At 44.3% G+C, this 24071-nt stretch overlaps 1 protein-coding gene across 1 annotated transcript in view; it reads right to left on the bottom strand.

The window, feature by feature from the left end:
• The window catches only part of LOC114597455 (inactive pancreatic lipase-related protein 1-like), a 29600-nt gene extending 8441 nt beyond the window's left edge, over positions 1-21159 (bottom strand). The window contains exons 1-10 of the mRNA XM_028730141.2: positions 21111-21159; positions 18172-18326; positions 17522-17647; positions 16520-16654; positions 15350-15458; positions 14750-14869; positions 14542-14661; positions 11349-11467; positions 9612-9741; positions 8772-8883 (exon numbers count right to left, since the gene is read on the bottom strand). Of these exons, the coding sequence (XP_028585974.2) occupies positions 8772-8883; positions 9612-9741; positions 11349-11467; positions 14542-14661; positions 14750-14869; positions 15350-15458; positions 16520-16654; positions 17522-17647; positions 18172-18326; positions 21111-21159 (1175 nt within the window). The remainder of the gene's footprint in view (positions 1-8771; positions 8884-9611; positions 9742-11348; positions 11468-14541; positions 14662-14749; positions 14870-15349; positions 15459-16519; positions 16655-17521; positions 17648-18171; positions 18327-21110) is intronic.
• Between the last annotated feature and the right edge of the window lie 2912 nt (positions 21160-24071).

Below are 24071 nucleotides of genomic sequence, written 5' to 3'. Positions count from 1 at the left end.
AGCACCACGGCAGAAGTCGTTCAGAGAGCGCTCACGATAGGAGTGAGAATGGAGGAACGCCCCTGGGGCAGAGATGAGGGTCGCTTCGCACGCACACCGGCCAGAGCACCTCCCTTCATGCCCAGGGAGAGTGGACGCGCGAACTCCACGCCTCCATTGGGGGAGGGAGAAGAACCGATGGAGTTGGGTAGCGTTAAGGCTCAGACAGCGACCAGAGCCCCAACACCAGGAGCAGCCAAGACGAAAACTCCTAGAGGGAGCAGGAAGTGCTTCATATGCGACAGTGCACAGCACCTGGCCAAAGAGTGTCCCCAGAGGATCCAGAAGCACACTGCAGCCTCAGCAACAGTAAAAGGAGCTTTTCAGCAGGGGGATGAGCAGCAGGGAAACGGCCAAGCCTGGTTGGAATCAGAGGCACTGGGGCCCAACCAGGCAAGTTTCTGAAGCAGTCCCCAGAGATTCTGCAGCCCACAGACCCCCTCCCGCCCAAACCAGTGGTGCAACTCACTGCATCACTCCAGTTGCCCAATGGATTCACCCTCGAAGTCCCCATTACCATTGACTCTGGTAGCAATGCAGACTTTGTGGGGGTGGACTTCATCAAGCAGCACCGCATAGCGCTTCTACCGGCCACGATGCCACTGAACGTCATCACAGTCGATGGCAGGAAGCTGCTAGGGGGGCAAGTGGTACAGCAAACACCACCTATGGTGATGCAAATTGGGAATCATCGTGAAGTCATCAGTTTTAACGTCACTCACCTATCAGACACGCCCATAGTGTTGGGCATGAGTTGGCTGGATAGGCACAGCCCGGGATTGGCTTGGTATCAGCGCCAATTGACCTTCGGCTCCTCCTACTGCGCGGAACACTGCATCCAGCCCAGCCAAGAGGGGGAAGGGCAGGAGGATGAACCAGAGCTACACCTCAGCATGGTGCAGGCGGTACCAGACAAGTACAAGGAGTTTTTGGAAGTCTTCTGTGAGAAGGAAGCGGACAAGCTGCCTCCCCATCGGCCCTACGACTGCGCGATTGACCTCCTGCCGGGGGCGACACTGCCGACGGGGAAGCTGTATTCCATGTCTGAGGACGAAATGCAAGAACTCAGGGAGTTCATAGAGCTCAACTTGAAGCGGGGATTCATCCAAGAGTCCAAAGCAGTGGGGGGCAGTCCCGTGTTCTTCGTGAAGAAAAAAGACACGCCCCAAAAGAGGCTTGTAGTTGATTTCAGAATCATAAACTCGAGGACAAAGCCCACGGCATTCCCCATGCCCAAGATCGACGACCTACTAGCGACGGTGAGGAAGGGAAGACTCTTCACCAAGCTGGATCTGCGAGGCGCATACAATCTGATACGCATGCGGGAGGGCGATGAGTGGAAGACGGCCATGTTTACGCCCTTAGGCACCTATGAATACAAAGTTATGCCTTTCGGCCTCCAAAATGGCTCTCACACGTTCCAAGCATTTATGAACCACGTGTTAGCGGGACTCCTATACAAGAAGTGCGTCTGCTTCCTCGACGACATCCTGATCTTCTCGGAATCGCAGGAGGCTCACGAAGGGGACGTCAAGGAGGTCCTGCAGAGACTATGGGAGCACAAGCTTTACGCCAAGCTGGAAAAGTGCCAGTTCGACGTGAATGAAGTGGATTTCCTGGGCTACAAGCTGTCAGACAAGGGACTCGCCATGGACAGCAACAAGGTCCGCTCGGTGCTGGACTGGAAGAGCCCGCGCAATAGGAAGGAAGTCCAGAAGTTCGTCGGTTTCGCCAACTTCTACCGCAAGTTCATCAAGGGCTTTGCGAATGAGACGGCGGCTATCACGGACACCCTCAGCTCCAAGAAAAAGAAGTTCATCTGGACGGACCAGGCGGAGCAGTCTTTTCAGAGACTCAAGCGTCTCTTCGCGTCCGAGGAACAGCTGCTTCACGTCAACCCCGGCAGACCGCTGAGGATCGAGACTGACGCATCAGACAGAGCGGTGGGGGCGGTCCTGTTGCAGCAAGATCCGCAAGGGAACTGGAGGCCCTGCGCATTTTACTCCAGGAAGCTCAGCAAGTCGGAGCAGAACTACACAATCTGGGACAGGGAGTTGCTGGCCATTCATGCAGCCTCCAAAGCGTGGCGGCACTTCCTCATTGGAGCCAGACACACCGTGCAAGTCCACACAGACCATAAGAACCTGGAGTACTGGCGCACGGCGAGGTTCCTGAACCAAAGACACATCCGTTGGGCGGAGTTCTTTGCGGATTTCGACTTCAGGATAGAGTACATCCCGGGAGACAACAACGTCATGGCAGATGCACTTTCCAGGAAACCGCAGTATCTGGAGGAAGCGGCGCCGGCGGCAGCTAAACACATTTTCACACCGGCAGTGTGGAAGTGCTCGGCAGCCACCGTTGACCTGGACGCGGTACGTTGCGCGTTACAGACGGATCCATTCGCGCAATCCAAGATGGAAGAGGTGCGACAGGGCACAGCGAAGGACGCCGAGTTCCAGATCCGTGACGGACTGCTCATCCGCAAAGGGGCTCTATACGTGCCGGGAGACGAACTCCGCGCGAAAGTCCTGCAGCAGTTACACGACGCACCCAGCGCTGGACATTTCGGCAAGGACAAGACAGCGGAATTAGTAGCCAGAGACTTTTGGTGGCCCAAGATGAGGGGTGAAGTTGAGGATTACGTCGCTCGGTGTGACACTTGCCAAAGGGCCAAACCAGTACACAGGGCGCCGGCGGGACTGCTGGAACCGCTTCCGACGCCGTTTGAACCGTGGGAGAGAGTGGCCCTGGACTTTGTCACAGATTTACCCAGCTCAAGAGGCAAAACAGCGGTGCTCGTAGTAGTAGACCTGTTCACCAAGATGGCGCATTTCATTCCTTGCGCGAAGGTGGCCACGGCGGAACAAACCGCCAAGCTGTTCATAGACCACGTGTTCAGAGTTCACGGCTTGCCGAGGTCCATCCTATCCGACAGGGGGCGCCAGTTCATCTCGAATTTCTGGCAGAAGCTGCTGGGCATCCTGAACGTCAAGATCAACTTAGCGTCGGCACGACATCCGCAGACCAACGGACAGGCAGAGAGGGTCAACGCCATCATGCAGCAGTACTTGCACTGCTACGCGAATCAACAACCCTCGACATGGGTGGACTACCTACCGCTGGCCGAGTTTGCCTACAACAACACGAAGCACGCGTCTACAGGGGTGACGCCGTTCTTCGCCAACAATGGGCGGCATCCCAGAACCTTCCCGGGTTTGGAGATGAAAGGGGAGGGGGAGCCACAGGGGGCAGAGCACTTGGCAGCAGAATTACAGGAGGTCCACGAGCAACTCCCAAGGAACTTAGAACTCGCAAAACACGCCTACAAAGTGCAGGCAGACAGGCACAGGAAAGTCAGGGAAGACATCCAGGTGAGGGACTGGGTATGGTTAGCAGCTCAGGCAGTGCCAGCCAGAACGTTAGCTAAGAAGAAGCTTGGGCACAAGCAGCTAGGGCCTTACCAAGTCGAGGCACAAATCAACCCAGTAGCTTTCCGGTTGACCCTTCTGGAGGGTTCCAGAATGCACCCGGTCTTTCATAGGTCGGTGCTTACACCCTACAAGGCACCACACAGGTTTCAGGCGCCAGGGACCGCACCAGACCCACGCAGACAATCACCCACAGGGGGGAAACCACGAAGGGCGACACCAATCAACGAGGTCACGGAGATTTTGGACTCGAGATGGGGGGAGGAGGGAGTTGAATATCTCCTTGCCGAGGAAGGTACCCCGGCAAGCGCCAACAGGTGGGTACCGGACTATGCCCTGGAGGAGCGCTATCTCAAAGACGAGTTTCATGCGCTCTTCCCCCAAAAACCCATGCCGGCAGATTTTTTCGACGACTGGCTTTTCACACCCACACTTTCGGCCAGCACGTTCCAGGGGTTCTCATCAGACGAGGAGACAGAGCCGGGCTGGAGCACACCAAGGGGATCTTGTTCGGGGGTAGACACTGACCGTTCCTATTGGTGGGACGATCAGCCGGAGGAGGAATGGAGAAGAAAATGGTTGAGGGGACCTTGGCACGCAGCTCCCGACGTACCGGAGGGTGGGGAGGACATGGACGTGTGGGGTGAGGATCAGGGGTTTGAGCACGAATACAAAGAGATGGAAGCGGAGGAGATAGACGTCGATGAGCACAGTACGGACTGGTTGGATCCAGCGGGAGGGCTGCACGACAGGGGCATCGAACAGTATCCAGCTCTCGCCCCCCAAGCACTGGAGCGCCCGGAACCCACGCCCGGAGAGGGGGAGGGGGGAAGGGGGGGCTTCGAGGGGGGATGGATGTCAGGGGCTCAGGGACTGAGCCACAGGAGAAGGAGGAGATGGAGAGCGAAGGGGAACAATCGGAGGGGAGCGCAGGAGGGTGTGACAGTGACCAGAGAGATTCCCTGAGTCTCTCCAGCGAATCAGAAGATTCCCAGAAGGAGGCCCCCAGGGTCAGGGCAAGGGGGGCCAGTGGGGAGTCACCAAGCGGCAGCTGGAAATCAGGGCTAGCTTCCCCACCAGAGCGCAGCGGGGGGGGGAAGAATCCCACAGATTAGAACAAAAGCCTCCTCCTGCAGGAGGAGAGAGTGAGGCAGGACTGACCACGCCTCCGTCAGAGAGTGGAGGGGCGGAGGAGAGAGCAGGGCTGGCCAGCCTCCCTGAAGGAGAAAGCAGTGAAGGGAGCAGTGTAGCCGTTAGGAGGAAAGTGGGCGGCTGGGCGCGCGCGCCAAGTTCAAATGTAGAGGCGCGAGGGACAGCAGAAAATCCGGATTGGGAGCCAGGTCCCAAAGCCCGCCGGAGACAGGGGGAGGAGCCAGAAGAATCCGCCTCCGAAGAGTCCAGGAGGGTTGGGACCCCAGAGGGCAGGAGGACCCGGAGGCGAAAGGAGCAGAGGGAGGAAAGGAAGAGGTGGAGCAAAGCTTGGGTATTGAACTGGTGTAAAGGAGGGGCGGATTCAGATGGGACTTCGCCGGTCTAAGGACTCAGATGTAGCGCTGCGCGCCACGGATGTCAAACCAACAATGAACCACAATAAAGACTTTTGTTTATAAAGAGCAACTGGCGTTGGTCCTTTGTGAGCTGGGACCTGAGGCAGCAGCTGACAACAGCCAACTAGCACCTTTAAAGTGTATAAATTATACAAGATGGGGAGAGGAGAAGGGGATCAGGGGGGCAGCCCCTCCCCTGACCTGCTTTTGAAGATTGGAATGGAACAGTAAACACAAAGGCTCTTTGAAAAAAACACAAAGATCCTAAAAACTATGACAGCTTTATCCATGTAGATCTCAAAAGGTCCCTCAACTCTATGCATCCATGGAAGACATGACATGGGCAGCATATATAGTTGGATAAGCATAGGCTCATTTAAGAAAGCCTACAGTCCTTCAGGTGATTTGGAGCAGATTATTATACAGTATTGCCTGGGGAGGTGAGAAACCTGCCAAAGGAATGCTATAATCCCAGTAGATAATGTATTGTCCAGAGACCACGATGGAGAAGAAGGAGGGCCAAATGCATGAAAGGGATACAAAAATGTGCACTATATATATGTGGGTTTGTTTACTACTGTGTGCCAGAGTTTCTTCCCCCCTCCACCATGCTTATATTGCATGACAGACAGGTGATATTTGGCTTAGATTAAAATGATTTATTGTAGAAATCATTTAAAATGTCCCTGCTATTAAATCTACTTTTCAGCACTAAAACACGTTGCTGCTGGCTAAACTAAATAAATAGCAGGCTGGAAAGTGACATTTTTGAATAGCTATAATGTACCAGGGCTTTTAGCTCAGACAGTCACAGCAAACAAAAAGCGGAAGCTTAAAATCACATTTCGGAAAATACCAGAGGGGCGTTTTCTCCCTCTTAACGCAGATGACATTTGAAAATAGAGTGACTAACGTGAAAAAGTGTGGGTGGTATGTGTTCTAAATAATTTATGAGACCAGGACAGTATTCGACAAACAAAATTCTACAGCATTGGAAACTTTGGAACTCCTGCCTATTGACATCAATTAGGCACCGTTGTTGTATTCCTTTCAGCACCTGCGTAAAACATTTTCACTTGGATAAGCCTATCCAGACACATAAATGTTGGTGTGCTCTAATTTCTTTTTTAGTTTACTGCTGATTTTAATTGTTTTTAAAATGTTTCTAATTACTTGTCTTTAACTATTTATATAGATAATTGTAATATTTCTTGTAAATTGCTTAGAAACGAGATTCAATCAAGCAGTATATACATTTTGTTAACGAAATTAAAATGCCCAGGAAAATCCACGTCAATAAACGTGATATCATGAAATTAGATATCACTTTAAATTAAAACCCTGACCCATTTCTAGTTTTGTTGCTAGGAATTTCTTTCTGTCTTTTCAACCATTTATATATCGCTTAGCACCATCATCTTTAAGAGCTGTGCAGTATGGTTAACATGATGCAATAAAGATAAAATGACTTAAAACTAACCATGGTATGAGAAAGCTGACTGAAAATGCCCGCTGAAATAAAATTTTAAAAGGGCCTCATTTGATTCTGGAATTTCAAACGGGAGGGGATCTTTCTGATATCAGATGGGAGGGAGCTCCACAAAACTGAGCCATGGTTCAGTTTTTGCATCCAAAATTGTTGGTAGGTTCTCAGGGTCGGCCCTATCATTAGGAGGAGTGAAGCAATGGCCTCAGGGTGGCAGATGCTGCTCTCCCCCCTCTCCCTGTGTGTAGGGGGTAATATATTGCCTCCTCCTGGGCACCTTATAAAAACGAGCTGTGAGAAAATAAAACAAGAGTCAATTAAGGAAGGGCTTTTGGTTGAGGAGGGGAAACAGAAGAGTTGTGTGAAAGTTGAAGGGAGAGACCTAACAAAGAAGGGAATGAAGCTGGCAGTGAAGAAAACAGAAAGGCAAACTCTGATAAACTGAAATATCAAAGAGAGAAACTACCACCTACATGGCAATGGTTAACTGACATTATTGATCAGTTTCTGCTAGAAAGAGTGAGGCAAGTCCCTCAGGTGGCAGATACTGGAGGGCTGGCTGTTCCTCCTGAAACCCTGGGTCATTCTCCTCCGTTGGAAGACAGAACTGGGTCTTCCACATGGCTTCTTCCAAATCCATTAAACTAGGCCGCTGCCCTTGGATACTGTGGAGGATGGCTGTCCCATTGCCAGAGCTGAGGTAAATTTCAACTGCCACACCAGTTGGCTTATGGACATGGGGAGGGTTCTTGTCATTTGCATCAGGGGCAAAATGTATTGGGCTGGCCATATCATTGATGATCTTTTTCAAGAAATTTGAGTTGCCAGCTAACCAGCAGTGGTTTGAGGCTAGGCCATGGAGGGCCATTGTCAGAGTTGGGTCACTGTTGGCTGTTGCCAAGCAACCAACTGTAGCAGGGAGCTGGGTCATTTATTCCGCCCTTTCCTCAGTCACCTGAGGAACTGTATTTAAGTTTTATACTGATTATAAATAATTCCAAGTCAGGCACTCACAGGGACATGTGCAACTTTGCCCATGATGTTAAACTGGGGGCAGAAAAGTGTAAAAGAGGGCAGGGTTCCTGCAACTTTACAGCTGAGCTGAAGAGGGAATTTCAGCAGGTGTAGCCTGCATGACTTCTACACAACTATTAAAAGAAGGTGCATAAGCCCCATGCTCTTATGGACCCACCCATCTTAAACAAAAACTGCAAATGTACTGTGAAAACCACCACAACAGGGTGACTGGGCAGCAAAATGGCCGAAAAGAGTTACTGTACAGTAATTCAAACTGATGTGGATTAGGATAAGAAACACCCTGATTTGATATACAGTGGTACCTCGGGTTACATACGCTTCAGGTTACATACGCTTCAGGATGCAGAATCCGCTAACCCAGAAATAGTGCTTCAGGTTAAGAACTTTGCTTCAGGATGAGAACAGAAATCGTCCTCCGGCAGCGCAGCAGCAGCAGGAGCCCCCATTAGCTAAAGTGGTGCTTCAGGTTAAGAACAGTTTCAGGTTAAGTACGGACCTCTGGAACGAATTAAGTACTTAACCCGAGGTACCACTGTATATGATCCCTAAAGTGTCAGTAATTAGTAAATTTTGTAACCTTCAGTGTGCAATCCGAATTCCTGGCACAAAGGTTGGAGGGCTGGTTTAGGCTTATCAGCTACTATACCTTGACTGAGTTAGGATCCAGTGGATCCTTGGCTAACCCAGCTCTGTCCCTTTCTGCCCCCACAAATGTCTTCTTTCAGGGGCTTTTGCTTGCATCTGCCTGCCCACATTTTGGCAGGTATAATAGGGCTTTTCATGCTGGAAGGGTGCACCTCACTCTGGTAGAGCCTGGCAGAGCTGAGTAGAGCTGAGCAGAGCACACTTGAGAAGCAAACTGGGTTTTTGCTGCTCTGTTATTTGTGTTTATTTTTTCATTTGTATCTGTATTTTTTGTTAACTACCTTAGAGGCTTTATTGCAGAAAGGTGGGTCATAAATTCAGTAAACAAGTAGGCTAACCAAACAGAAAAGAGCTCTTGAGGTTAATGTAGAAAACTCCAGTTGCTAGAAAATTGTTAGAAGATGAAATAGAATGTATTGTAATGCAATATGAATCTGTTGTTTAGCTTTATTTGCATTTCTGTTCACCCCATATGAAAAGAAAAAAATATCAAATCATCTTACAAGTAGAAAAAGAGAAACAGAAAAGCAAATGTCAAGTAGGAACACATATTTTAAAATCTAATTTTTTACCCACCGTACTTACTTGAAAATCTGATATTGCTTGGTGTTCCCTCCACTTCCATATAGGGCAATATTTATGTATCCACGGACACTGCTTCTTCCAGACAGAGTGACTGATATTTTGTACCTCCAACCTGAACAACACAAATAGCAAGATTTTGATTTTCATCAGGCAAGTTCCTATGATTCTTGACATTTAATTCTTCTTCGTCTTAATTTTGTGTGTTGATATCAGATATTTATTTTATGTGAAGGATTCAGACCAGAGGAACTTTAGACATCATTTGCAAAACCAAATGTATTATGCAATATCCTCTTTCACTTCAAGTTATGGAATTAATTGAATACTTCTCTAGGCAAAGAGTATGGCTCCAGGCTATAGTTCCTGGCTAGGGCAACTGCTTTGCATGCAGAAGGGTCCCAGTTTCAATCCCTGGAATCTCAGCTGGGAACAGCTGGAAAAAACTCTTGACTGAATCCCTGGAGAGCTGCTGACTGTGTAGACAATACTGAGCTAGATAGACCACTGTGAATCAGAACACAGGTGCTCTGAATTATGGCACATTTGGTGTACATCTGTTTCTGATCTCTGTGCACAAAAGCTTGCTTTGTGTGTGGCTCTTGCTTGCTGAAACACTACACCTGTCTAGGCACAATTTAGCAGCATCTGAAGTGTTGTCTTGGCTTTTGGGAAAGATGCTGCCTGTTATCTAGGATATTTTTTGCTCCACATACAAGATGGAAATCCAGACCAATAGAGCAAACTGTAATCTTTGTAACAAACTATTGTTTCATACAGTTCTCTGAGCTGCCAATATAGGATGAGGTCAGCCTTCAGAGTTTACTCCAAAAGTGAACTTACGGGCAAAATCCTTGGCATCTCCAGTGTTCAGATAAAGCTTTGTAAATGAAGAGGTGAATCTGCCTTTAGATTCAATTGCATAGTGACCCATTTTAGGGCATCCACCATTTGGACATGGGAAGCAGCCATCCTAGTGAAAACAGGAAAACTCATTTTATTCATATTGCAACAATTATTTCTCTCACTTGTTGCACTGTTGGGAAGCCATACCTAATAACTGTTCAACACCTCTTTCATTGTCCTGCCCTGGACAACTGACTTCTTGTTGTGGCTCAAAGATCAATTTGGAGGTCACGTGCCGGGGTACTGCCAGGTACTTTAAGGGCCCAAGACACAGACCCATGACACAAATTTGCATATGCTACTTTTTATGTACCGATTCCCTTTGGCAAATTAAGCTCTCCACTATGGAGTGTGCCAAGTTGTCCTGTAGGCAAAGTGGTGCTTTTTAAAAGGTATTGCAAAGGCAGGACACCCAGGGCTGGTGCAAAAGTCTTCCTGGCCCACTCACTAATGCCATACCTGACCCATGCCATATTCTCAAGACATTTCAGAAGCAAATTAGTACATAGAAGAGAATTAAGGCAGCCTGCTGTCCTTAAACCTATTATAAAAGTCAAAACGCAATATCATTATAGAGCCTTTGTTAACTAAGCCTTGATTCTACAATTCACCTAATCTGCAAGCATTAATTGTGTGTGTCCCTTGAAGTTGTTCTCAGTGGTCTACATTATAAGAATGTTTGCATGGTTGATAACCCTTTAAGTTTAAGATGACAGAAGTTACCTTGTACATGTCTTTCCCTTTGCCATGGGAAAATAGCACCCTAGAGTTTATTTTAGGACTTTTACATTTGAAGAAGTTGACAGTTCAGAAAACAATGACAATAGTAATATGAATCTAGATTCAGGTAGGTAGCCATGTTGGTCTGATGCAGTCGAAATAAATAAATAAAAATTAAAAATTGTCCAGTAGCACCTTGGAGACCAACTAGGTAGTTCTGGGTATAAGCTTTCGTGTGCATGCACGCTGAAGAAGTGTGCATGCACACAAAAGCTTATACCCAAAACTACTACTATTTATTTCAATAGTAATATGAAGTTAATGTTAATCAGTCTTCAATTCTCACTGTGACTGTCTTGCATCATTCTGCTACTAGTCCAGTAACCTATTCCCAAGATTCCAATTATTCTTTTATGGACCTTGACCTGTTGTACTGGTACAACTGCCTCAGAGTGAGTTGGTTCCCATGGCTTGGCATTACATGGTTGAGTCTTCACTCCATGTGCCTCCTCTCATTCATTGTGGTTAATTGGTTACTTTCTGGTTTGTGACAAACTACAACTTACAGTTGTATCCCAGCTGGCAAACTATGGTTCGCACTTGCCCTCCAAACCAGGAATGGAACTCATGATTTGCAACTGGTTTGCAGTCCCAGCATGGAGGGTAGTTGAAAACCAGTTTTCTTATTTGGATATACCGGTAATTGCAAACAATGATTTGAAGCAAATTAAATGGCATATGAGAGGGAAGAAGGAGGATGAGGAAGACCACGTGAGCACAGGTCTTGTTCCCGTTCTCCTAAGGCATGGTTTGGCATTACAAATGACCAGTCTTTTTCTTCACACATAACCTAGTGTCAAGGGATCTTAGCAAACTGGAAAACTGCATTCTACTGCATGTGCATGATGAAGCAATAACATGAGGTGTTGCTCCTGAGATACACAAATAACATACCGTTTCAAATAAGTTGTATGCTGCACAGGGGTAACCCAAAAATCCATCTGGGAAGACAATGCTATCTGAATAATACTTGTAGCTTCGCAAGTGGTTACAGGCCACAAAGTCACGGGTTCCTGTGAAAAAGAAACTGCTGTTATGTGCTATAGTTTACTTTTTGATTCTTCTTTGTATCATGTGCTTTGACCATGGCTATATGCACAGCTTCTGCTTTTATCCCCCTTTCTGGATTTAACTAAATTCTCTCTAACCGTTCACAACCACATTTCAAGCAATGGTAGATTCCAAAATACCCCCTTGTAAGATTAAGAATACATCAGCATTGGTGGGATAAGGGAAGCAAAAGATTGGTTACACTGGGTTACTTTAGCTCATGTTTGTTTTGCTGCAAAACAGCAACAGTTAGTTGCCTCTAAGGTTTGTTCTCAGCTTGTTGCTTGTGGTTCATTTGGGGAAGATAAACCATGAGCCTAAGTTCAGACATAATACTAAGCCCAACCATGGCTTAGGTTCCAGTAGCATGAAAACTACTGCAAAGCATCCATACTTTTCAAAAACTGCACTAGCACACTTCTTCATCCATACTTAGCCATGGTTTGGCTTCGCATTATGTTTAAATCTTAAATCTGAGATTTGACTTCTAGTAGTATCCCAGGTTTCATATCCTGTATGTAAATAGTCAATACCTGTTGCTAATATAATCCTTGATTCTTTTTTAACTTTGATATTCAGTGTTTGTAACAAAATTGGTATTGAACAGTTCTTCAGTCTTTGACAATCATAGGAAAAGCCACTGGAAAGTATTCTAACCCTGCAATTGGTCCCTGTATCTTTCTGAGTGGCCTGTGCTTCATTAATAGTGCACAAACAGCATTGGGTACTATGACCAAAATTAATGTTGAGGGGTGAAATCTCATTCTTAACATTCAAAATTCCCCTTGAGTGATGTGTGAAATCGGAAGCATGGAAAACTGATCTGCTTCATCCCTAGCTCATTGTATCTGTTAGTAGAATCCCTTGTTCCTTTTCAATTCCATTTTGAATAGAAAAAGACGTGATAGAATTTGATTATTTTCACTGCCAAAAGCAATAATCACAAATGCAGCAACATACCCAAATATCAAGGTCATTCCTCATATGCTAACACCATTGTCTAGCACTGCTGCCAAGAAACTAAGTAAGAGAGATTAATTATGTTCTGTCCTCAATCTTCAAATCATTGGAATAGTTTAAGCAGTATTTACTTCTTTCATAGGCAGCTTTTCTCAACTGAATTAATTCCTGTTTGTTTCTATTCTGTATGCTAATTAGTGAAAATATTGGATGCAACAGAACTATAATTAAGTACGTAGGTGTCTTTTTTATATCTGCCATCATATTGACAGATTTTATGCCTGTTGAATCAATGTAATGGAACAAGTTTTTCATAAATGAATCAGATAGGAGGTTTGGGGACATATAAGGATGACAAGGTTTGGGATATTTTACTAAGGAAGATTCATTAACACTTGCTATGCTTCTATAATGCAATCTTGATTTGTGGGATTGACAAGAAAACACACTGTTTTTATTGCTGTATGTCATGATTTCTAGCCCTGGACTATATTTCATTTTCTTAAATTATCAAAGATTGAAAATTAATAGTAAATTCAAAAAATTCAGAAATAATCACACATGTACTTATATACATATTTGCTAATTATCAAAATAGGTACACAAAATATGTACACAAATTATCTTCCTATCTACTATATATTTTGGAAAGTTGCTTATCTCTTCAGTATGGGTTGTATCCAATGCTAGTCAGAATTGATCAACTGAGATTAATAGACATGGCTAACGTAGGTTCATTCATTTTAATAGGTCTGCTCTGAGTAAAAATCAGGCTGTGTATACATTACCATTAATTCTGGCTTCAGTGCACTCCAATACAACATGTTTCCTGCATCAAGAGTACATTGAAAAGTCTCATTTCCTCTCCTTCTGCCCACCCACCAAATCTGCTCCAAAGGGCCCCCTTAAACCTCAGGATCAGATTTCTAGGGGGCACAGGGGGCTGAGGGTTCCACCACACAAGTCAAAGTCTTATGCATGAACATAACAGCAGTGTTGGAAACAACCCATTCATCTACACAGATTTAAGCATACTAAATTCCTATTAATTTCAGCAGAAGAGATTTGAGTATGTATTTTATTCTCTCATGGAAGTCAGTGGGATTTAAAAGGCTAAATGAATCTACTGCTGTAAATATTTTTGTGGCATAACATAAAAAACTAAAGAAGGTATTGAACTGTAACCTCGAGACAGTCTTTGGTGCCAAACCTTCTGTAGCACCAGTGCTCTGGAGCTTAGTCAGCCAATCAGATAGAGGGCACCCCTATAGGCTGCAGTGCTGGTCTTAGTGCTGTCAGCTGACCCTACAGCAGTGGTATCCAAACTTTTTTCGAAGAGGGCCACATTTGATGAAATGAAGGGCGGTGAGGGCCGACCAAAGGGCCGACCAAAGTTGTTGACCTTTTTTAGGATTGAAGCTGTTGAGCACCTTTAAGGGTTGGAGTTGTTGAGCTTCTTTTAGGATTGAAGTTGTTGAGGTTTTTTTAGGATTTTATGCCAGGAAATAAACTGCCACAGGGGCTAGATTAAACCGGCCAGCCGGATTAGGCCCCCGAAACAGACTTTGGACATGCCTGCCCTACAACAGCCTAAAGCTGGTGAACTCACCATGCAAAGCAATCATAAAATCATAAGAAGAGCCCTGTAGGATTAGGCCAAAGGCAGCATCCTATTCTCATGGAGGCCAACCAGATGTCAGTGGGAAGCCTGCAAGCAGACCTGGGTGCAATAGTGCTCTCCCCACTTGTAATTCCCAGCCACTGGTATTCCTCTGACAGTGGATGTATAGCACAGCCACCATGGCTAATAACCATTGATAGCTTTATCCTCCATGAATTCTCTTTTAAAGACATTCAAGTAGGTGACCATCACTGAATCTTGCAGTTGCAATCAAGAGGAAACAGACATTATAAAGCTCTTCCTTATAGGCTGGTCTAGCAGTCAGCAACTGATTGAAGTAACTGTGCAATCCCTCCCCCGTCTCTATCTTTAATCCAGCCTTTGGACTCCAGTCTATTCATGATCACACATCCCACCTCTGTCCCTTTGTCCCTGTTTCCCTGATCTGATACATACCTTCCCAGATTCCATCAATGTCAACTATTTGTGAAATAGGATTCTTCTTACATCCCGGCATATATTCTCCTCCATTTGGATAAAAATCAAGGTGTCCTATAGCTTGACTTATACCAAACCCTGGAAAGTTCATAGCAGATAAGTATATGTTAAATTTGAAAGATCGCATGCATATTATTGCACATGTTGTATACTGCAGTCAACTTACCCATGTATGGAATGGTTGGGGCTGAATCAGTATGAATAATGTCAACAAAATCAGCGTGACTTTTATCCAGTCTGACCTCAATTGGTGTGCCTTGAAAATAGGGTTGAGCAGGATCCAATCCTATAAATATTTAAATGTTTGTTTCAAGAGATGAAAATTTACGAAATATGTTCAACCACAGTTAACTGAAGTAACAACTAACAACATATTATTGGAAATGGGAGCGGAGCTGGGGAAATTCTGATTCCCATCAGAACAACTTTGCATTCAATTATTTGCCAGGAAATCCCCTCAGACAAATTATCTGAACCTGTGCAGGATTGTAAAACACCTGTAGCTGCACTGATCCTGAAATATGCCCTATCCTTGCATCTCCAAGGCAGTGTTATATTGCTGGGCTTTCAAATGCCATTCTACAGTAGACTAGGCTACACCCAACAGCAACACATGCCAAAGTACATTCACACTTTCCCATTCATTAAACATTTTCCTCCCAATATACTATATTAAGCTACTATAATTACATAAGTACAACATGGCAGATAAGATTCAAAGTCCATATTGATTGTCTTGATACCAATTTGCATTGCACCAACTTACCAGTTATTCTTCCAATTCCTGGTACTCTTCTTCCCATCTCACCACCTGCATGTGCGCCAAGGCTGTGGCCAATGAAATGAACCATGGATGGAGAGTATCCATACTTTGACTAAAAAAAGAGCAATTGTAGAGAAAACAGCATACACACTGGTAGATGTGTGTTATGGTTCATTCAGTTTGTAACTCAATCTACACAAACCTTTATCCTTACAAGCTGAATTCAGCTTGGAGCCACTCCATGTGTGAGAGAGAAAGAGGGAGGGGGGAGGGGGGAGACTGACTTTACGGGTAGCTTAAAGGTGCTGAAGGACATTGCAAAACTACAGAGTTGAAGAAAGACATAGCATATTTTTGGATTTCATATCTTTTAAATAAGATGCCAGCTAGGTTAGATCAACTTTCCTCCATATGGTGCCCTCCAGCTGTTTTTGATCACAACTCTCATCAATCCTAGCCAGTACATTGACTGGGGATGATAGGAGTTGTAGTCCAAAACAGCAGGACACCACAACATTGGTGAAGGCAGCATCAGCTCTTAACTGGTGCTTGTTTCTTAGCACAAATAATATATATTGAGATGGTCTGTAGCTCAGTGGATATAATACCTTTTGGATTTTGACACAGGAGTTCTGAATTTTGTTCTTAGCTGTGGACGTCTGCTTGGTGGCATTGGGAAAGTCACTATGGTTATTTTGTTTCATTTCTAAACCATTTGTATGTTATCTATGTATTTATTTTATATTAAGGGTTCTATTTTTGTCTGACTGCTTCACATATTGCTGCATTAAATTTGAATCAAGTGCATTAATATATGACTTTGCAAATCTTGCCCTAGCGCTTGCGGTAGTCAAGAATGCATATTTAAAACTGAATACTAGGATTATACTTCCTTGCTAAAATTTCAATATTGGCTTAGCTACAAGTGACAACCTTTTCCTCTCCCCAACAAAACATCTTCCCGGAATATGGTAACTGAATTTTGACACTAAACTCACTCTGTCCACCAGATGATATAAGAAATTGTTTCTTGTATAAAATAATGCTTGGAAAAGTATTTGGGTGGGGGTTTTCGCCCAGGTTTTATCAAATGATTTAATCTTTCTTGTCACGGATGCCTTCCAGTAACTGTAGGATTCATAACTATGGCATAGTGAATGGAACTGCTCTTACCTGAAGGACATTTACAAAGTAGGCCACTTCAGCTCCCACCACACGGATATTGTTCGATGCTTGGGTGTATGGACACCTGGAACCACTACTCCAGTCTATGCAGATGCAGTTCACATCTTCCACTTGAAACATCCTCTGATGCAAACAGAGTAAAAACAAACTTGAGGGACAGTGTCCTGGCTCCACAAATCCTGAATGTTCTCTTTGTGCTAAAGCACCACTTATCCTATTATTCACAGAATTGTGCTACTGTAGCCACCTTGGCTGGCAGCTGCCTTAGGCCATTTTACCTTTGTCATGTTTCACCGTTCATTTCCTTGTGTTATCTATTTTCACTATACTAGCAAAGTTTGGAGGCAAGTGCTACTCCTAAGTAGCCACAGTGGCACCACACACATACACACACACACACACACTAGGGAGAGGTATTAGCATACTTGTAGAAACCCCAAGGTTTCCAGCAATACAAAAAAGATGCAACATACAACCCTGATTTTCAAACCCTCCGAGTCCAATGATCACTGAATGATGAGTGTTGAGGAGGTGGAAACTGGAGAAGGGAGGGGAAATGGAACGGAGTATCCTAAAAAATGGCAGGGTTGACTGGCTGGAACCCTGAACAAGAGCACTCCACACTGCAGCATTTCTAGGCCCCACATGGCCTAACTGTTTTGCGAGTGAGTCAAATAAGAGGAAAATCACTTCATATTTTAAGTATCAGAGCCTCAGAAGCATTTGAGTGTGACAGATCTGGCTTCATTTTAGGGTACTGGATGACATGATCTTTAAGTCCCTCCAAGAAAATACTTTAGTTAATCCTGACAAATGAAAATCTGAACTCACAATTAAATACAAGTTCATAATTCTTATGGTTGTTGTTGTTGTTGTATGTTCCCTGTGGCAAATTGGTGACAGGCAAAGAGCTATGATAATTGTGAGGGCTATGTGTCTGGATATGAATGTATTTCAGAGCTATTTCATGAACGTTACATTGTACTGCACCTTGCACATGTCTGACAGCCAGTTTTCTTCACCTTGATCTACAAATCCATGGGTAATGAAGCGGGTTATCTTGCTGGCATTAAAGTTTGAATAATCAATCGTTTCTGGATTAATTGCAGTGATTTCCTGTGAAAGGTATGAAAGAATATAAACTTTAACTGCTTCTCCCAACCCACCTAAAACTGAGTGAAAGTACCAAACACCATCCATAATGATTGAAATGTGTTTTAATTCACCCACACTTGCTGTGAATTTCCATATGTTTCATAGAGGTATTTCTCTGAGGCCACCTCCAGATGACCTGCTTTTTGAGCACTCATCCTGATTTGTTTGCAGCGAGATTAGATGGTGTTGGCCATTTACCAGGCATTCATTAAGATCTGAATGTAGGGATGTTAGACAACATTGTTCAACACTTTCCAGTTCATTTTTCTGCCACTTTCCTTATTGCAAAAAAAATCTGATACTTTGGGAGAAGTGGGTCTGCAGGGCAAGACCTCCCAGTCAACTATAATTGTGCCACCTGAATTTGCCCATATGTGATTGAATCCTACCTGAAAATAGCAAGCCTGGGAGTGCCCTTAGAGTATTATCCCCTTTTATTCTGTGTATGGGGAAATCTTGCAATTTTACATGGTTGTGGGCCTTACTTGGAAGTTATTAGGGTTCTGCTTTGTGTAGAGAAGGAAGCGAGTGTTTATTCTTGTTGGGGACCAAGGTAACTTTGCGATTGGTCGTTGTACAGTTCCAGCCCATGGTATATCATCTGAAAAGCAGCCCAGTCGGTCATAGCAGACTTCTTTTCCTGTTATATGGGGAGCAAATAACCAAAGTGTGAGTGACCAAAGAATTCACAGTCTGTCCTTTTTTGATGTTCAGGCAAGCTCATGTGAAATAAGAGTTATTTAAGACTGCTTCCAGCAATTGTCTCATCTTCAGAAACACTCCAGAAACCCGAGAAAGCTTTAAAAACATTTTTTGATGCACCGCAAACACCTGCAAATTGGAGCAGGGAAATAGTGGCACAATATAATGCAGAAGGACTTGACTTGTACGTGTTAAAGAAGCAATTGGTTTGTGAATAAAATGTTTAGATAGGTTCATCTTTCCATTTTGGTTTCTTTCTGTTTTCATTTTTTCAATCTTAAATTTCAAACTTTAAAATTAAAATTCATCAGCATTTAGCATAAATTTCTCCAAAAATACACACTTTTATGTAATTTGGCCAATGCAAACATTTTTGTAAAGCCGTTTTCCTTAATATACTGCACTTTGATGTGTTAATTTCAATAACAAATGCCTTTTATACTTTATCTTAGTATATGCATTTTTGTACACATCACTTAGCTGAACAACCGCATTTCAAAATTTGGAGGCATGAATTTTGAAGGACGATTGTGCTACAGTTTAATAATAATAATAATAATAATAATAATAATAATAATAATAATAAATTTTATTTATACCCCGCCCTCCCCGGCCAAGACTAGGCTCAGAACGGCTAACATCAGGTATAAAAACAATTGATTAAAATGCAACTTAAAAACAGGATTAAAATACAACTTAAAATGCAGCCTCATTTCAATGTTGAAAAGGCCCTGGCCCTGGTTGAAGCTAATCTGAATTCCTTAGGGCCTGGAACCTTAGAGTGTTGCTATTTATGGACCTTAAGGTCCTCCGCGGGGCATACCAGGAGAGGCGGTCCCATAGGTATGAGGGTCCTAGGCCGCAAATGGCTTTAAAGGTCAAAACCAGCATGTTAAACCTGACCCTGTCCTCCACTGGGAGCCAGTGCAGCTGGAAAAGCACTGGGTGAATGTGGTCCCATGGCAAGGACCCTGTGAGGAGCCTCGCCGCAGCATTCTGCACCCGCTGGAGTTTCCGGGACAACTTCAAGGGCAGCCCCGCGTAGAGCGAGTTAAAGTAGTCAAGCCTGGAGGTGACCGTCGCATGGATCACTGTGGCCAGATCAGGGCGGGAAAGATAAGGGACCAACTGTTTGATATGGCGGAGATGGAAAAATACTGCCTTGCAGTAGCTGCAACCTGCGCCTCCATGGAGAGGGAGGTGTCGAAGGTTTCACCCAAACTCTTGACAGAAGGCACTGGCACAATTTGAGCCCCCGCAAGAGATGGGAGTTGGCCCCCCAACCCCATGCCATCCCGACCCAGCCAGAGGACCTCTGTCTTCGAAGAGTTTAACTTCAACCGGCTCCTATGCAGCCATCCAGCCACAGCTTCCAGATATGTGGTCAGTGTGTCCAAGGCTGACTCAAGGGGGCGCACAAAGATGTTAGAAAGCATTGGGGAAAGGATTGCGCCCTGTGGCACTCCACATACCAAGGGGTGTCGCAACAACATCTCCTTCCCTAGCACCACCCTCTGTCCCCGACCTGAGATAAAGGAACGCAGCCATTGTCGGACTATGCCCTCCCCACATCAGCAAGGCGGTGGTCCAAAAGATCGTGATCAACCATGTCGAAGGCTGCTTGCTGACAAGTCTAAAAGAATCAGCAGTCCCGACCTGCCTCAGTCCAGTTGTCTATGGAGATCATCTGTTAGGGCGACCAGAGCCGTCTTGGTCCCATAACAGGGCAAAAGCCGGACTGGAATGGATCCAAAGCCGATGTTTCCTCCAGAAACCTACCAAGCTGTTCAGCAACCGCTCTCTCACCCAGGTATTACCCAGGTATGAAAGATTTGAAACTGGGTGGTAATTGAATGGATCTAAAGGATATAACGATGTTTTCTTTAAGAGCAGACACATCACTGCTTCCTTCAGCTCCCCTGGGAATGTCCCTGTGCCAAGGGACAAGTTGATGATCTCACCCAGGGGGACATGCACCTTGTCTGGGCACGCTCTGATCAGCCAAGACGGGCACGGGTCAAGGAGGCAAGTGGTGGGCCTTCCAGCTCGGAGGAATCCGTCCACACCGGCAGGGAGTATCCGGTCAAAATGGTCCAATACTAGACCCAAGGACAGTCGAGGGGCCTCCAGTTCTATTACTGTATCCAAATTGGCAGGGAGGTCACGGTGGAGCAGCAGGACTTTCTCCGCAAAAAAGCTCGTGAATGCCTCACAGCTATGGGTCAAATTCGTATTTAAATTTGGCTGTCCCACTGGGGACGTTAAAGACCTAATTATTCTGAAAAGTTGTGCCGGGCAAAAGCTAGCGGATGCAATGGAAGCTGAGAAGTAAGACTTCTTAACAGCTTTCACAGCCATCTCATAGGCTTTCAGTTTGCATATTGTTTCAGAAAATCCAGATTAGGGAGGTTCATCTTTAAATGTGAACTAAATCAAATTTCTCTCCCATTCCTAATAATACATAATTAGGATCTAAATCCCAACACTAACTTGCACCTTAATTTCCCTCTCACCATCTCTCCATCTGCAGTAAGAAAGAACTCAGTCTCTCTTACTACAGTATTACTTCAATTTGGCATCCTTCAGCAGACTTACTGGGATGTGTATCACACTGCTCAGCTCCCTTTCTCTGACACACCGTATCTCAGAGGCACATTGCTGCAAACCAACATTAGTTTGGGGATCATGCAATGCCACATTAAAAGTAACAATTGGATCTCACCTGCTGTTGCATCAAGCAGTACAAGTGCCAAGCTCCAAAAGGCAAACATCTGAAATGGATTTTTAAAAGAGTAAAAAGATAGGGCCAAAGAAGGCAAGAATCAGTATTAATTTTGTCAGAGTCTCAATGGCATATTGAAGACAAATATATGCACATATATATTGAGAAGACTGATATCAGTGATAATTACATAAAGGAAAAGGGTTACAGTGACAATTAATAATGCAAACAACCTGGTATTGCACTTAGTCTTTAAGTACAGACCAACAGGCCCTTTGCCTGTTTTTGCTGCAGCAGACTAGCACAGCTACCCCTCTGGAAATTGTTGATTTTGTTCCCACTATTACAATAGCCTTAGCATACAGTGAAAATGCATCAGTTGCAGCGCTGACTTGATGAGATAAGATGTGACTTACCGCACCGTCTTTGGATGACTCCTTCCAGCAAAGTCTTCACTACCTACACATGGTCTTTTTATAAAGTGTCATATCCTTGGGGGCTATTATTGAAAGCAAAAAAGTGTACGAAGATAGAAACTGACGTGTATTTCTGATTAAGGTTATCATAAATACACAAAGCACGGCAAGCATATCACAGATAAAATGGACTGAGTGACCAGGCAACATTTCTGAATTACATATAAATGTAAGACTAAAGATCCTGGTTTGCTAGGGAAAGTGATATTGTCCACTCACCTGGGGCTTGGGGGGGGGGGGTTGCTGCACGGTGTGGCTGAAGGTGGTACAGGGAGGCCAACATAATCCTGTGCAACCAGGGAGGGGATGGCCACCCAGTGCTGCCCAACTGGACCTTCCAGGTGGGCTGGCCTGACCCTCTAGGCCAAACGGGGCAGGGGCATGCTGGCTGCAATATGCCCACCCCTGGCATATTTAAGAGAGCAGCTTCTATTTTTGTGTGTGATTTTCTTAAAAGGGAATTTAGTTCCTTTCATTGCACTCCCATGGTCAAAATATCAAGAATGTAAGTGGCAATCAGCAGGACTGCCTTTGGTAAGAAGTATTCAAGGTGTCATATATTGTGGGGGGAAATCAAGCCTTCACACTGTGATTAAAGGCCTGATTAAAACTGTATATAAAGACAAGGCAATGGCATTGGAGAAGACCACAATCAGTCAGTATCTCTTCTCAACTGATCAATGTGATGTTCTGATTGTTTAGTGAGCTAACAGCATTTTTATTGTGATCACAAATTTATCCCAACCCAGTTAATAAGAAAGCACATGAAACTAGCTTTACAGGAAAAACATAGGAGAAGCAGCATTACTGAACTGAAGTCAAAACTTCCAGCAGTCCATACTTCTTCGTTCTTTCACGTTCTCTCTCACCTTCATGCCAACTCTATATATTTTGCTTCCACAATGTGTATGGAAGAAAGCAGAAAGTAACCTTTTAAAAACGTGGATTGCATGTTAATAGGTGCTAAAATGTTCTACTAGAAAAAATACTTGACTATTCTTCACAGCTTTCACTTCTGAAGCTTCTAAATCTTGGAGGGGTCAGTTTTCAGCCTGTGCTTGCAAACCATCAGTATCACATCCTACCACAGTAATAGGGGACCTGCATTCATCTGAAAAAAAAACCCTAACATGTACAGGATTTCTGAGGTATTTAAAGAGGACTTTCCCAGTTGCTTTATTTTAGAATTAAGGAAGAAGGTTTTTTTTAGAAAAATAACTGAAGCTGCAATTTTCTATACACTTACCTGGGAGTAATAATAGAACTTACATCCTGAGTAGCCATGTGTAGGATTGTGCTGTAACACTCCTATTGCATGTTTATCTAGACATCAATCCTATTAAGTTCAACTGAGTAAACATGGATAAGAATTGTGATTTGATGACAGCAAATTAATATCCTGTACAGAGGCACTACACAATAAACATGTATTCTCACACCCCACTGATATGCTTGGGATAAGGTGGTACATATACCCTTCCTCTTCTTCAGGGGATTCCATTTCACCTGTGGTCTTATAGCTAGAAGCAGTATTCCTAGAATTGCATTTGATTGCAGGCTTTGGTAGTTCCAGTCACTAGATGTGTGAAGAAATAAAAGGACACCACCTGTGCACACAAATACGAAGCTGCCAAATTATATAAGAAAAGTTCCATTAAAACCAGCCAGCTGTTTTTGATTTGTATTCAGGGACTTATTCCACCTGTTGCTTAGCAAGCATGGAAGGACCTTCACCTTATTTTCTCAAAATATGCTTTTGTTGTTGCTAAGATTATTGCAAATATTTTAAGACTGCTTTTCTGGTCAAACGTCCATCAAAAGCAACTTATGGTTCAAAACAATGACACATAAAAAGAACACAAATCTGAAAACCACAACTCAGCAACGTGTGTGTGTGTGTGTGTGTGTGTATAAAAACATAATTCAACCAGACTGCCACCTAATTAATAAACATAATACCTGGAAAGCCAGCTGAAAAACATAAGTCTTCAGCATCTTCCAAAAACACTCCCACCTGGATGGCTTTAAAAGAGGATTGGACAAATTCATGGAGGATAAGGCTATCAATGGCTCTGTCTTCAAGGAACAGAAAGAACCTTATGTTCATAAATGTTGCTACAGCTTGTTTTGTTTTGTTTTTCCTGATGGGGAGCAAATCAAAATCTGTAAAGGTAATAGGGGACTTTGCATTTTGACAGACTGAGCTCACCCTCTGAAGCCCCCCCCATGATTTTTAGCATTGATTATTTGTAGAATATGCTCTGCCCACAGTGCTCTGCCCCATGATACAATGTGATGGGAGCTAAATGGTTTGGAACAACTGCAAGTCATTGATCTCTGGGCTTTTGTATGTGCTTAAGAGACAAAACTCACGTACTGCAAAATATTTGAACTTATATCCACAGGGTATTATTTAATATATATGAAATATATGTTCATTTGTCAGCTGTTGTCAGATGATGGAAGCAAGTAAACCATTAACGTG

This window comes from Podarcis muralis, chromosome 6, assembly GCF_964188315.1.
Source record: "Podarcis muralis chromosome 6, rPodMur119.hap1.1, whole genome shotgun sequence".
NCBI lineage: Eukaryota > Metazoa > Chordata > Lepidosauria > Squamata > Lacertidae > Podarcis > Podarcis muralis.
The sequence above is the reverse complement of the archived record's forward strand: the minus strand, read 5'-3'. Positions and strand labels throughout refer to the sequence as shown.